The 11,939-nt window shown below is 58.0% G+C and overlaps 1 protein-coding gene across 1 annotated transcript; it reads left to right on the top strand.

Annotated features, from left to right (window-relative positions):
- Nucleotides 1-1,671: 1,671 nt before the first annotated feature.
- LOC147412387 (forkhead box protein J1-like) lies at nt 1,672-4,685 on the top strand. Its single transcript, XM_086481430.1, has 2 exons — nt 1,672-2,157; nt 3,882-4,685. Exons 1-2 carry the CDS (start codon nt 1,672-1,674, stop codon nt 4,683-4,685), a joined length of 1,290 nt encoding a protein of 429 aa, XP_086337556.1.
- The last annotated feature ends 7,254 nt before the right edge of the window (nt 4,686-11,939 follow it).

Raw genomic sequence — 11,939 nt, 5'->3', positions numbered from 1 at the left:
CCTTTCTCTTTATCTCTATCTTTGCTTTCTGTGCCGCCACGGAGCACCATCCATGAGACTGCAATGTTGAGCCACGGGCTGGTGTAAAGGACTTTGTCGAGACTGTGTTTGCAGCGGATGTCTCAACATTGCTGGAACATCTTGCCCCAAGGGATGTCTGCCTCACCATCGCTGCAGCGACACAGCACCTGCCCGACCACAAAACCGCACATCTCCTGTTTGTACCCTTACCCCGGCCCATGCGCCCAGACCCAGGGACAGAAAGATCCTCCACAGAGACGGTATTGGGCATGTGCACCACCGCTGGGGGGGGGGGGGGGGGGGGTAAGGCTGAGATGCTAATCGATTCCCGGGAGGAGCGATGACACCCCAATAAAAGAACCACGACTACCAGCACCTGGTGGAATTCCCCACCTGACGTGAAGTCGATTCGGACTGACGGGACGCCGCAGCTCCGTGGTGGTAGCTATTGCACTTGTACTTTACTTTTTTTTCCTTCTCTTTCTGTCTCTTTCCTGCCTCTACGCGAATGTTTTTGGAAGTATTAAACTTCTTTTCTTTACGGCACCTGACCGTGTTTGTGTCTTAATCTCACTCTGGGAATAACCAAGAATCTCCCCAGCCCTGACCGTGCCAGGTCTGGGCAGCAGGTTTGCACGGGGCGGGGGTTATTATTCTTTTGGCTTTTAGTCTGTTTATTCCTCCCCTCGTCCCCGTCCCCCCGCCCCGCCCGCCGCAGCGAGCATTCCTGGGCTGTCCCTCACTGCGGGCACAGGAGTTTGCGGGGGCTGGGTGGTGACGGTGGGGCTCAAGCATCTGCACAAGCTGTCGCTGCCCCCGAGGCTTATTTTGGGGGGAAGAAGCCTGTTTTGCGGGAGCGGGGCGGGTGGTGGCAGTCCCGGTCCCGCGCGCCCCCCTCCCGCCCCCCTCGCGCCCCCCCCCGCGACTGTTGAGCGCGGCGTCATTCAAACCGCGGCACCCCCGGTCCCAGCCGCCGCCGCGCAGCCGGTGCGGAGCTCCTCGGCCGCGGCTCGCCTCGGGGGGCTCTTTCCTCGCCCAAACCCGCGGCACTGCGGCTTGAAAGCCCAGCAGCGAAAGCCAGACGCCTCACCCTCAGCTCGGGCTCTAACGGACACCTGAAGCTGCCGGCTCGCTTGGAGGGAGGGGGCGCTTGGGGGGGGTCCGCGTCCCCCGCGGGGCTCCGTCCCCCGCCCCCCGGGTTGCTTTAGGGGCAGCGGGTGAAGGGAGGAGCAGAAATAGGGTGAAACCGAGGGAAGTTGGTAGCGGGGAGGGGGAACTTGAAGCTATTTTGTCCTGCTAGCGGCGGGTGGGAGAAGCATCCCTGCTTTGTGGGACGGCAGGGCTGGGTTTTGGTCGTCTGTGGGGGTTTTGTGGGGTTCGTTTTTAATTCTTGCTACAACCGAAGGCTTCTGGGCAGCACCGGCCCCCGGGGTTTGGGGGGAATTTGCCCGAGTTTCAGGGCTGCTAAGGCACCCCGGGGGAGGTGTTGCGGCTCCAGCGTGCAGCACCCCGGGGATGGGTGTCACCCAGCGGCACCGGGAGCGGCACCTGCCCCGGTGCTGGAGAGCGGCTGCACCCTCGGGGAGCCTCAACCCTCTCCCTGTTGTTCTTGCAGGATCTGCCCCGTCCCCTCCCTTCCCTTCCCAAGGCATGGCTGAGGCGTCGCACCTGTGGGCAGGGAAGGAGAAAAGAACGAAGAACGACACCGTGGTGGACTTGGATGACAGCCTGACCAGCCTCATGTGGCTGCCGGACTTCTCGATCAGGGAGGACACCAGCATGGGCAAGTCCTACTGCCCCAGTGGCCCAGAGCCCCTTGACTGTCACAAGCTTTCCAGCTTCGACGCCCCGATGTCGCCCCTGGCCGCTGACCCAGCGTGCATGGGGGTGCCCCACACTCCCGTCTCTTCCTCCTCCACCTCAAGGACGGCGCACCACACCATGCCCGTGCACCCTCAGCTGGTGGAGGACATCGACTACAAGACCAACCCGCACGTCAGGCCGCCCTACTCCTACGCCACCCTCATCTGCATGGCGATGGAAGCCAGCGATAAGCCCGAAATCACCCTCTCCGCCATCTACAAGTGGATTACCGACAACTTCTGCTACTTCCGACATGCTGATCCCACCTGGCAGGTAGGAGATTTGGAGACCTCTTGTCTTGTCCCCTCGCCCCGCAGGGCTGGGGAGGGCTTCCCCCAGCCTCCACTGTGCAAGGCAAGGTGCCATGGGGATGCTGAATCCCACTGGGAGGAAGGTGGCACCGGCAGCTGGTGGGGAAGGGCTGTAACGGAAAGAGCTTGGGTGTGCAGAAATGCCGCGACCATGAGGGCGGCGGAGGGAAGGAGCCGTTACAGGGGGGAGCCCGGGGCCATTTTGGGTGCAAGGAGGTACCTGTCGGGCTGTTGGTCCCTGCGGCTCCTCTTGGCTCCAGGACGAAGGCATCTCTGTCCCCAGCTCCACCTTTCTGAGGCTCTCGTGGTGTCCTGAGTCCCTCCGGGCTGAGCACACGTGGAATGGCCAGATTGAGCATCTCTGGGTGCTGAGGTGCAGGTGTAGGAGAGGGATGGAGAGGAGCCCCAGGGAGATGCCGCTTGTTGGACAAATCCTTCGCTGGGGAGGTTCAGAGCAGAAATGCTGCTGCTTTCCCAGCAGGGCAGGTCTCCTGTCCCCTTGGACAGGCGTAGGAGGCTCCATCGCTGTGACGAGCTGGTGAGGCCTCAGAGGGAAGCCCAAAAAGAGGTCAAATAGGGCTGCTGTCCCCAGCTAGCACGAGCATGTCCCCAGGGGGTAGGGGACAGCCCCCAGGCTCACCAGCTTTGGGGACTGCGTGAAGTACAGGGGCTTTTCCCAGCCACCTTGGCTCGCTGCCCTCCTCTGTCACGCAAGGAGACCTCCGGCACGTGAGGCTTTCTAGGATATGGCAGGGCAGGAGGGACCTGGGTGGCTCGTCCCTCTGCTTGGGTTCACATCACTCCAGGCACATTCAGGGTTTCAGAACAGCTCAACGGGAGCAGAAACTCCTCTATTTCTCTCCCCCCCCCCCCCCCCTTTTTATTTTTCTTTTCCCCCTTCAGCTCGTTTGAGTGGTGGCTGGTGAAGATGCAGTGATTCCACACCAAGCTTCCTCAGGCCAGGAGGCACGTCTGGGGACACACCGGGCTGTGGTGGAACATCCATGTGTGTCTCCAGTTTTGCCCGTCTGGTTTGGGTCAGCCTGGCTGCGGGGAGGCACGGTGCCTATTTTTGGCCAAATAATTTCCCCTCAACACTAGCAACAGGCACAGATGAACAGGGGGATGCAAGGAGGGCCCTCACGATGCCATCCCCTGCGGTGCTGCCATGTGTTGCCACTTGTAATGGGGCTGTGGCCACACTGGTGTAAACCATAGAAACATTTAGGTTGGAAAAGACCTTTAAGATTATACCCTCCTCTTCCTCCTTAGACACGAAGGAGGACCCAGCCTCCTTCAGCTCAGCTCCATGCCTGGAGCGAGTCTGGCCAGTTTCTCCCAGTGCTCTGCATGATCAAAGGCCCCACAGTCCAAATTTACAACCAAGGAGAGTTGCCCAAAAGCTTCCTGTTGGTTGGCAGGTCCTAGCTTGAGCCCCTTGGCTCCTGTCACCTCTGGCTGGATTAGACAGAAGGCAAGAAAACTCTGCTGGTGGCTAGGGGCAGGGGAGTTTCTGCTGGGCATGCAGCCTGGGATGTCTCGGTGTTGCCGTTTCTGCTTTCTTTTTCCCAAAGGGCCTTGCTGAAAACATGCTTCTCTACCAGCCTCCCCACACAGGTAGGTACTGCAGCAGCAAACAAGTGTTCAACCTTGGGTTGTTTTTTTTTTTTTCTCTTTTGGGTCTAGAACTGCATCCGGCACAACCTCTCCTTGAACAAGTGCTTCATCAGGGTGCCCCGAGAGAAGGACGAGCCAGGGAAAGGCGGGTTTTGGAAGCTTGACCCCCAACATGCTGACCGGCTCGAGAACGGGGCCTTCAAAAAACAGAGGACGGCCCCAGTGCAGATCCATCCTGCCTTCACCAAAACAGACCAGCCAGAAGCACAGGGCGTCGCCAGCCCAGCTGCCTCCCCCTGCGCCTCCAATAACATCCTCAACGTCAACGTGGAGTCGCTGCAGCTGCTGAGGGAGTTTGAAGAAGTCACCGGCACCCAGAACTGGAAGCCGGTGGTTGGCAAAGCAGGGCAGAAGCACAAGCAGCCCTCGCCCAAACGAATGGCCAAGACACCTCGGCTTTCTGACTCTGCCTTGCTGACCCAGGAAGAGGAGGCCGAGCTGGGATCACTGACAGGCGACTTTGGCTGGGAAGCCATCTTCAACACCAACCTGAATGGAGACTTCTCCACTTTGGGGGATCTGGAGCTCCCACCTACTCCAACCAGCCCCGTAACACACGACCTGGACTTGACAGTACATGGGCAGCACACTGAGTGTCCCCAGGGGCAGGAGCAGGTCCTCACCGCATCCAACCAGAACATCTTGGACTTTGATGAAACCTTCCTGGCCACTTCCTTCCTGCAACATCACTGGGACAAAGAGACAAGCGACTGCCTCTCCACCGCTGTCAACATAGAGCAGTTGTTTGATCTCAACGACACCTCTTTTCCAGCAGATGCGACCAACTGGAGCAACCTGGCGGCCCTCTTATGAGAGGCCAGTCACCTTCCAAAACCCACACAGACTTTAGTAGGACGCTCCCCCCGTGCTGCTGGGACTTACAAGGGACAAGATTTTCTAGAGACGGAGACATCCACAGTGACTTTTACCAGCTTGAGTCACGGAAACACCACCACAAGAACTGCTTGGTATATCTGTAAAGGACACATCACAAGTCTCTAGTCCATGAGTCTCCTCAAGAGGAGAAATTTTAACAGCACTTATTTTTTTACTTGTAAAGGAAGAAATGTGAATATGTAAATTATCTTTTTTTTTTTTTTTTTTTTTCTCCCCCCTATGTGGAAATGAACACGGTACATGTTTCTTCAGGGCTAAAGGAAAGCACCTGTTAAATCCTGTTCAAGACATTCCTGGTAGCTTAGGACTTGAGGACTTGATAGGTTAAGTGCAATTTCCTCACCCCTTCATCTCTCCGTTTCTCTCTCTCTTTCCTTTTTCTGTCTAGGGTAGTTGGTAGGTACAGTGTAATAATTAGCTAGCATGTAAAAAGAAGTCCCTTCTGGATTCTCTGAGTTCAACCTCCCTCCTGATTTGTGCCTAGGGAAGAAGAAAAGGTTTATAAATCCAGCAAGTCTGTCTCTTCAGTTGTTTTTATATAATCTGTTAAATATTATATATTCAAAATGTTTTCACCTTTAGATGTTTTTTATATAATCTATTAAACGTTATATATTCAAAAAGTCTGCCTCTTTAGATGTTTTTATATAATCTATTAAATATTATATATTTTAAAACCCCTGTGTTTTTAACATAGCATTTCTTAATAGTGGGGGGATAGGGGAAATGCGGTTTGGGAGCTGTATTCAGTTTGTGTGGCAGGGTTTTGGTAGCGGAGGAGCAGCTACAGGGGTGGATCCTGTGAGAAGCTGCCAGCAGCTTCTCCGGCTCCAAGTTGGACCCACCGCTGGCCAAAGCCGAGCCGATCAGCAATGGTGGTTGTGCCTCTGCGATATTTAAGAAGCGGGGGTGGGGAAAAGAAACTGCTGGCAAACCTGCAGCAGAGAGAGGAGTGGGGTGTGAGGGAAACTCTGGCACTGAGGTCAGTGAAGGGGCAAGGGGGTGGAGTGCTCCGCGTGCTGGAGCAGCGATTCCCCTGCAGCCCGGGGTGCAGACCCTGGTGAGGCCGGCTGTCCCCCTGCAGCCCGTGGGCGTTAGCGGTGGAGCAGCTGCCCACCTGCAGCCTGTGGAGGACCCCATGCTGGAGCAGGGGGGGGGCACCTGAAGAAGGCTGTGACCCCGTGGGAGACCCGCACTGGAAGTGAAGCCGTTGCAAAGGGGGACTGGTGCTGAGACTCACGGAAACTCCCGGCAAAAACCCCGCCTGGTCTCGGATGTGGAGGGAAGCATGTTGGATACAGAATCACCAAAGAAAAACATTAACTCGACAGAGAAGAAAACATGAAAGGAGAAACCCATGGAGACCACCAAAGAATCCGAGCCTCCCGCTTTCCTTAGTATTGCAGCCAGCAGGGAAGCACCACGTGAGGCTTCTGGTAACGTGGAAGTGGAAGCCCTGACCCCAACGGAGGAGGCAGCACCCCAAAGCCTTCCAGGTCGGGGCAAACCAGAGGGCAGTGACTGTGCTAAGAAGATAGAGACCTGTGGCTCCAGGAAATCGGGGAGATCTTGCAAAAGTGGCAAAGTTGTGCATTAACACTGTCCGAAGCTTTAGTTAGGTCAGTGTGGTAACTGAAGCGTGAGCTCTCTTCATTGCAGCCGAGTGAACTGCACCCAACACTCAAATAATCACAATTAGTCAGAATTCCTGAAAATTACCGACCCCACTGGGCTGAGCCATGTTCTGGGTACCTGTTGCTTGTATATCAAAGTAGTTCCTTTGAGATCTTTCCTGGGTTACACTACCATAAACAGATTTAAATGACATTATTTACTCCCTTTAAAAAAAGGTGCAATATTTACCCACTCAAGGGGTGGTGAAGAGGGTTAGATATATCTTGAGAGCACTTTGCAAGCAGCATTTAACGTTCTGTGTAGGTGTTCAGTCATCCTACACAGAATTAGACTAGAAAGACTGATCTCTCTTGGAGAGATTGCATACGGAGGAAGAGTAAACAGCTTTCTAATATTGACAAATAATTGTGATAAATATATAATTTTTCCATTGTAGAGACAAGATATTTAAACTGTTCATATGCACTGTGAAGAAATTAAATATATTGGAAGAATAATTAATGATTACTAGTGCATTAAAACTTAGCAAGGCTCCAGAGAATTACTTTTCCATTATCTAACTTCCCCGGGATGTTAAGTGAATAAAAGCAGAGACATGTTTTTGTTTGTTGGTTTTGGGGTGTTGTTCCCGCCCTCTCCCCCACTAGGACTGTATGCTTTAGTATGGAATATTTTGGAGTAAATGGTGCCAGAAGAAATACAAAGCTAATTCCCACCCAAAAAAGCATCAGGTTTTAGAATATCCCCAGAAGATTGAATCATTTGACATTTTCCTTCTGGTTTGAATTGTTGTTGTTTTCTTTCTGGTGTAAGGACTTGTGTGTGAGGTTGTTCTATTGGTTCGTTCCTTTACTGGCTTTATTGTCCTTTTTTGTTTGTTTCCCTCGCAGAACAGACACATTTCCTGTACGAATCTGTGCAGCGAACAGAGCTGAAGTCACCAGTCTGACATTGATTTTCCCCCCTAATTTTAATGTGTGCAGCTGATGTAATCCATGTGTACTGACTGAGGAAGGCAGAGGCTGCAGTGTACGTTCTCATCACAAAGCTGGATTAACATATACTAGTTTGGTGCTTACAGTGTGTTTGCGCTGCTTCTTTCACAGACTCATCCCAGAAGGGTTTGGGCTGGAAGGGGCCTCCAAGGCCACCCAGTGCCACCCACTGCCCTGGGCAGGGACACCTCCCACCAGCCCAGTCGCTCCCAGCCCCGTCCAGCCTGGCCTGGAGCCCTGCCAGGCAGGGGCAGCCCCAGCCGCTCCGGGCAGCCTGTGCCAGCGCCTCGCCGCCCTCCCGGGAAGAGTTTCCTCCCCGTATCTCACGGGAGGGAAGCGCCCCGCAGCCCCCAGCCCCGCCGCGGGGCCGCCGGCTGCGGCGCGGGGGAGAGGGGAGAGGGGCCCGACTGCTCCCCCCTCCCGCGGGGAAACCAGTGCCGGGGGGACGGGGCGAGGAGGGGAGGGGGGAAGCGCCGCTCTCCCGGGCTCCGCGGCGGCAGTGGCCCCCGCGAAAATCAAGTCCCAGAGCTGTCTGGGGATCGGGCGCGCAGCAGCCCACCCACCCCCCGCAGCCCGGCCCGGCCCCCGGCCGTTGCCCCTCCAGGCATTTCCCGGGCCGGCCCGGGCTAATCGACGGCGGGGCCGGGAAGAGGGGACGAGCGGGCGGGGAAGCGCCGCTGCCGCCAGAGCTCGTCACAGCGGAGCGCCGGGTCGGCACGACAGCGCCGGCGAAGCGCTGCCAGCGGGAGGGGAGAGCTTCGGCCGGCAAGTCGCGGCCGGACGGGATCGGGCCCCTCGCCGGTCCCGGGGAGGCCAGCGGCCGCCCGGCCCCAGTCGCCTCTCGCTCGGGGGCACCCGTGCCCGTCCCCGCCGCACCCCCTGCAGAGCTCCGCCTTTAACGGCGGCGCCGGGGGGTCAAAGAAAAGAGGGGGCTGCGGGGGGTGCAGGGGCGGAGAGCCCCCCCGCCCTGGGCACGGCGGGACCGCGGCGCGGCGGGAGCATCCCCGGCACCGGGCAGCCCCGGCGGCGGGTGTCCGTCCGCCCCGCAAACGCCCGGGGAGGGCAGGGTGGGCAGCAGCGGCAGCGCTCGGCCCACCTCGGGGGCTCCGGGCAGCCCCTGGCAGCGGGGCCCCGGGCGGGCTCAGGGAGAGCATCGCTCCGCTCCGCACCCGGCCCCCGGCCCGGCCCCGAGGAGCGGCGCCGAGCGCGGCTTCCCCCGCCTCGGCCGGAGGACTCGGGTCTCACCGCGCCTCGCAAGGGGCAGCGGGATCCGCCGCCGGAGCCCGCGCGCGGTGCCGGCCTTGCCCGGGACAGCGAGCCGCGAACGGCCGTGGGAGCCGGGTCCCGCCACCGGCAGCCAGAGGAGCCGCGGGGGAGAGCGGGAGGCCGGGCCGGGAGGGCGCGGGCTGCGCAGGGGGAGAGAGCGCAGCGGCTGCCGCCCGCCGGGGCTCCTGCCGGCCCGCCGGGAAAGGAGCCCCGGAGCCCGGACAGCGCGCTGGGTGCGCCTGACGTCACCCCGCCGGGCTGTTCGCCCTTTTTTCCCCTCAATCTGGCCAAGCTCAGCAGCAGCTCGTACACAGGAGTTACCCTTTTCCTCCAGCTGTCGAACAGTCGAATACTGTTTTGTTGTTACCTTTGTCGTTGAACTACGAATTCCCGTGGATCAACGGCCAGAAAGTTAGAAGAATTGGTGATTCGGGACTTCAGTACCCCTGGGGAAATAAGGAAAAAGGGCGGTGGTTCAGCCCGGCTCTTCCCTGTCTGATTCGTTACTATTATTCTGTCTGGTGATGTGGATGGATGGAGAGACTCACCCCAAGCCCAAACGAGCCGGTTTATAAACACCACCGCCTGAAGGGCTCCGTTTATACTTTGTCAAAAGGACAAAACGGTGGAGACGTGCAGGGACAGCGTGATGGCGGGACCGCAGGAAAGGTCCTGTAAGAGCACGACCGGCTTGTTAATCGATTAACGTTTATTGAGTGTAAATATTTGGTAAAGTTTTTAGGAAAACTAGCGCTTCTAAATGATTAGACCAGTCAGCAGGACTTTTGAATAACGCATCCCATTAAATACATCTAAATATCTCTGTAGCGATTGCTTTATTCGCAGGGCATCCCCCGCACCTTTCTCTCCTGTTCTTTTTTTTTTTTTTCCCCTGCCGGCAGCTGGTTTCTTCTTGGCGCGTTCGCCTGAATATCAGGATCCCCAAATACGTGTTTCTTCCTGTACTTATAAACCGAACGTTTACAGAAAATACTCTTTCAACTTTGAAATTGGGAGCGGTAATCACCTGGAAATTTCGAGTCGGAAGCAAAACTATAAAACTAAGGGGAAACCGAACTGAGCGCGTATACCTTTTGCTGGTTGGAGACTTCTGGTTTGTACACAGCATTTAATTTAGAAAGATTTGATTAGAGATGTATTTTTCCCCATAAAAGCCTTTTCTTTCTGTTTCAAATTATAAACGCTTTTCTCTCTCCCCCTCAGTGCATGATTTTCAAGTTTCCTTACTTCCACCGGAAAAAAGGCGATTATTTCCCATCGCTTTCCCCCATCCATCCTCAATCTCGCTACAAAAAGAACTGATCTTATTCTCACTAATGACGCACCCGAAAGGCGCCTGCGGGGCGCGGGGTGCCGGGGAGCCCGCTCTGCTCCGTCCCCGGCCGCGCTCCCGCTCGGGGCGGGGGGGGGGGCCGAGGGGCGGCCGAGCTCAGGGGACACGCCGAGGGGGCAGGGCCGAGGGCTCGCACCCCGAGGCCCAAATCCTTTTAACGGCAACGATTGACGTGAATGAGCGAGAGGCCGGGCCTTCTCCTCGCCCGGCTCCGACCTGGCAGCTCGGCATCGCCCGCCGCCCCAATCCTCTCCCGGTCCCTGCGCCCAGCGGAGACCAGCCGGGAGCCGGGACCCCCGCAGCGCCCGGGGGACAGAGCCGTGTCCCAGCGCCCGCCCCGGCGGCAGCGCTCAGCCCCGGCCCCGCCGTCACCGCCGCGCCCCTCCCCCGGGACGGCGCGGCTCGGCAGTGACCGACTCCGGCCGGAGCGGCTGCCACCTCCCCCCAAACCGCGCTCGGCCCCTCACAGACACCCTGCTCTCTGCCCGCAAACCGCCCGCGCCAGCGCGCCCCGCGGAGGTGTGCGGAGAGCGGAGCGCTCACGGCAGCCGCTCCCGCCGGCCCCTCCCGCGGACGCGGGGCTCGGGGGGTCCCGCTGCCGCCCCCGCCTCCCGCCCCTGCTCCCCGCCGCTCCCGGGGCCGGTCCGCCCGCGGCAGAGCCGAGCCCGGCCGGCGGCTGAGGGCGCCGGGCGGGACGTACCGGGCGCCGGGCGAGTCCCCGCCGGCTGCGGCTCCGCTGGGAGCGCGGGGGCGGGCGGGGCAGGGCGGGAGGGAGGAGACCGGCAGGGCGGGGGTTGGGCTGCGGGGGCTGGAAACGCCCCCGACCAGACCGAGGCGCCGCAGGAGCGTTCCACAGCCGCGACCCCCTGTCACTGCTCCTGCCGTTCGGCACCCGAGGCCCGTGCTCAGCCTCTCCAGGAGAGGCGGGCTCCACCACTCCTTACGGGTACTTGGGCTGACAAACGCCACCGCTCCCAACGTGTCCCCCTTCCTTCTTCTTCCCCCAGCTCTTTACTGCCGAGCATGACGTCACACGGTACGGAACATTCCTTCGGTCAGCTGGGGCCCGCTGTCCCGGCTCTGTCCCCTCCCAAATTCTTCCGCACGGCCGGCCTGCTCGCTGCTGGGGCAGTGGGAGAAGCAGAAAAGACCCGGACGCTGTGCGAGCACTGCTCGGCGGGAATGAAAACTTCCCGGGATTATCGGCTCTGATTCCAGCAAAAAGCCATCGTCCTTTGGTCATCAAAGAAAAAGAAAAAAAGAAAAAGAAAAAGAAAACAAGAAGAAGAAAAAAAGAGAAAAGGAAAAAGAGAAAAAGAAAAAGAAAAAGAAAAAGAAAAAGAAAAAGAAAAAGAAAAAGAAAAAGAAAAAGAAAAAGAAAAAGAAAAAGAAAAGAAAAAGAAAAAAAAAGCACAGGACAAGCTGATTTTTTCCCCGCAAGGCTCCCAGGCGGGGGGGGGGGGGGGGGGCAGGACAGGCTGACCCAAACTCCAGCGTGGCCATTTTTCTGAGAGAAAAAAGATTATTTGAGGTGACTGGGAATTGCTGCAACTGCTATTTTTTGATCTGGAAAGTTTCAGTGGGAACAAAACCTGAATGCACAGAAGGAAAGAGCAAAGAGCAGTCAGGACAGAACATGCAGCCTGTTTCTGTGCTCACCCCCACGCACGGCCATCTGAGAAAATGACAGGCAGGACAGGCTCTGCGGGCTGCAGCCGTGACCGCTCAAGCACCCCTACGTCGGCAGCACGCCAGCCCCCCCTCCCTGGCCCTAGCTCTGCGTTTCTCCTCCCTCGCTCCAACAGCGGCACTTTTCGGGGAACGTGGTGAACCGGGTCAGGGAGCTGAACTGGCAAATACCAACTGAACACCACCGGGGTTCTGCGGCCAGGGCCGCCCCCCGCCCAAAACACAGGGCCA

Source organism: Leptosomus discolor, unplaced genomic scaffold (genome assembly GCF_034619465.1).
Source record: "Leptosomus discolor isolate bLepDis1 unplaced genomic scaffold, bLepDis1.hap2 HAP2_SCAFFOLD_71, whole genome shotgun sequence".
Lineage (NCBI taxonomy): Eukaryota > Metazoa > Chordata > Aves > Leptosomiformes > Leptosomidae > Leptosomus > Leptosomus discolor.
This window is presented reverse-complemented; position numbering and strand designations above follow the sequence as displayed.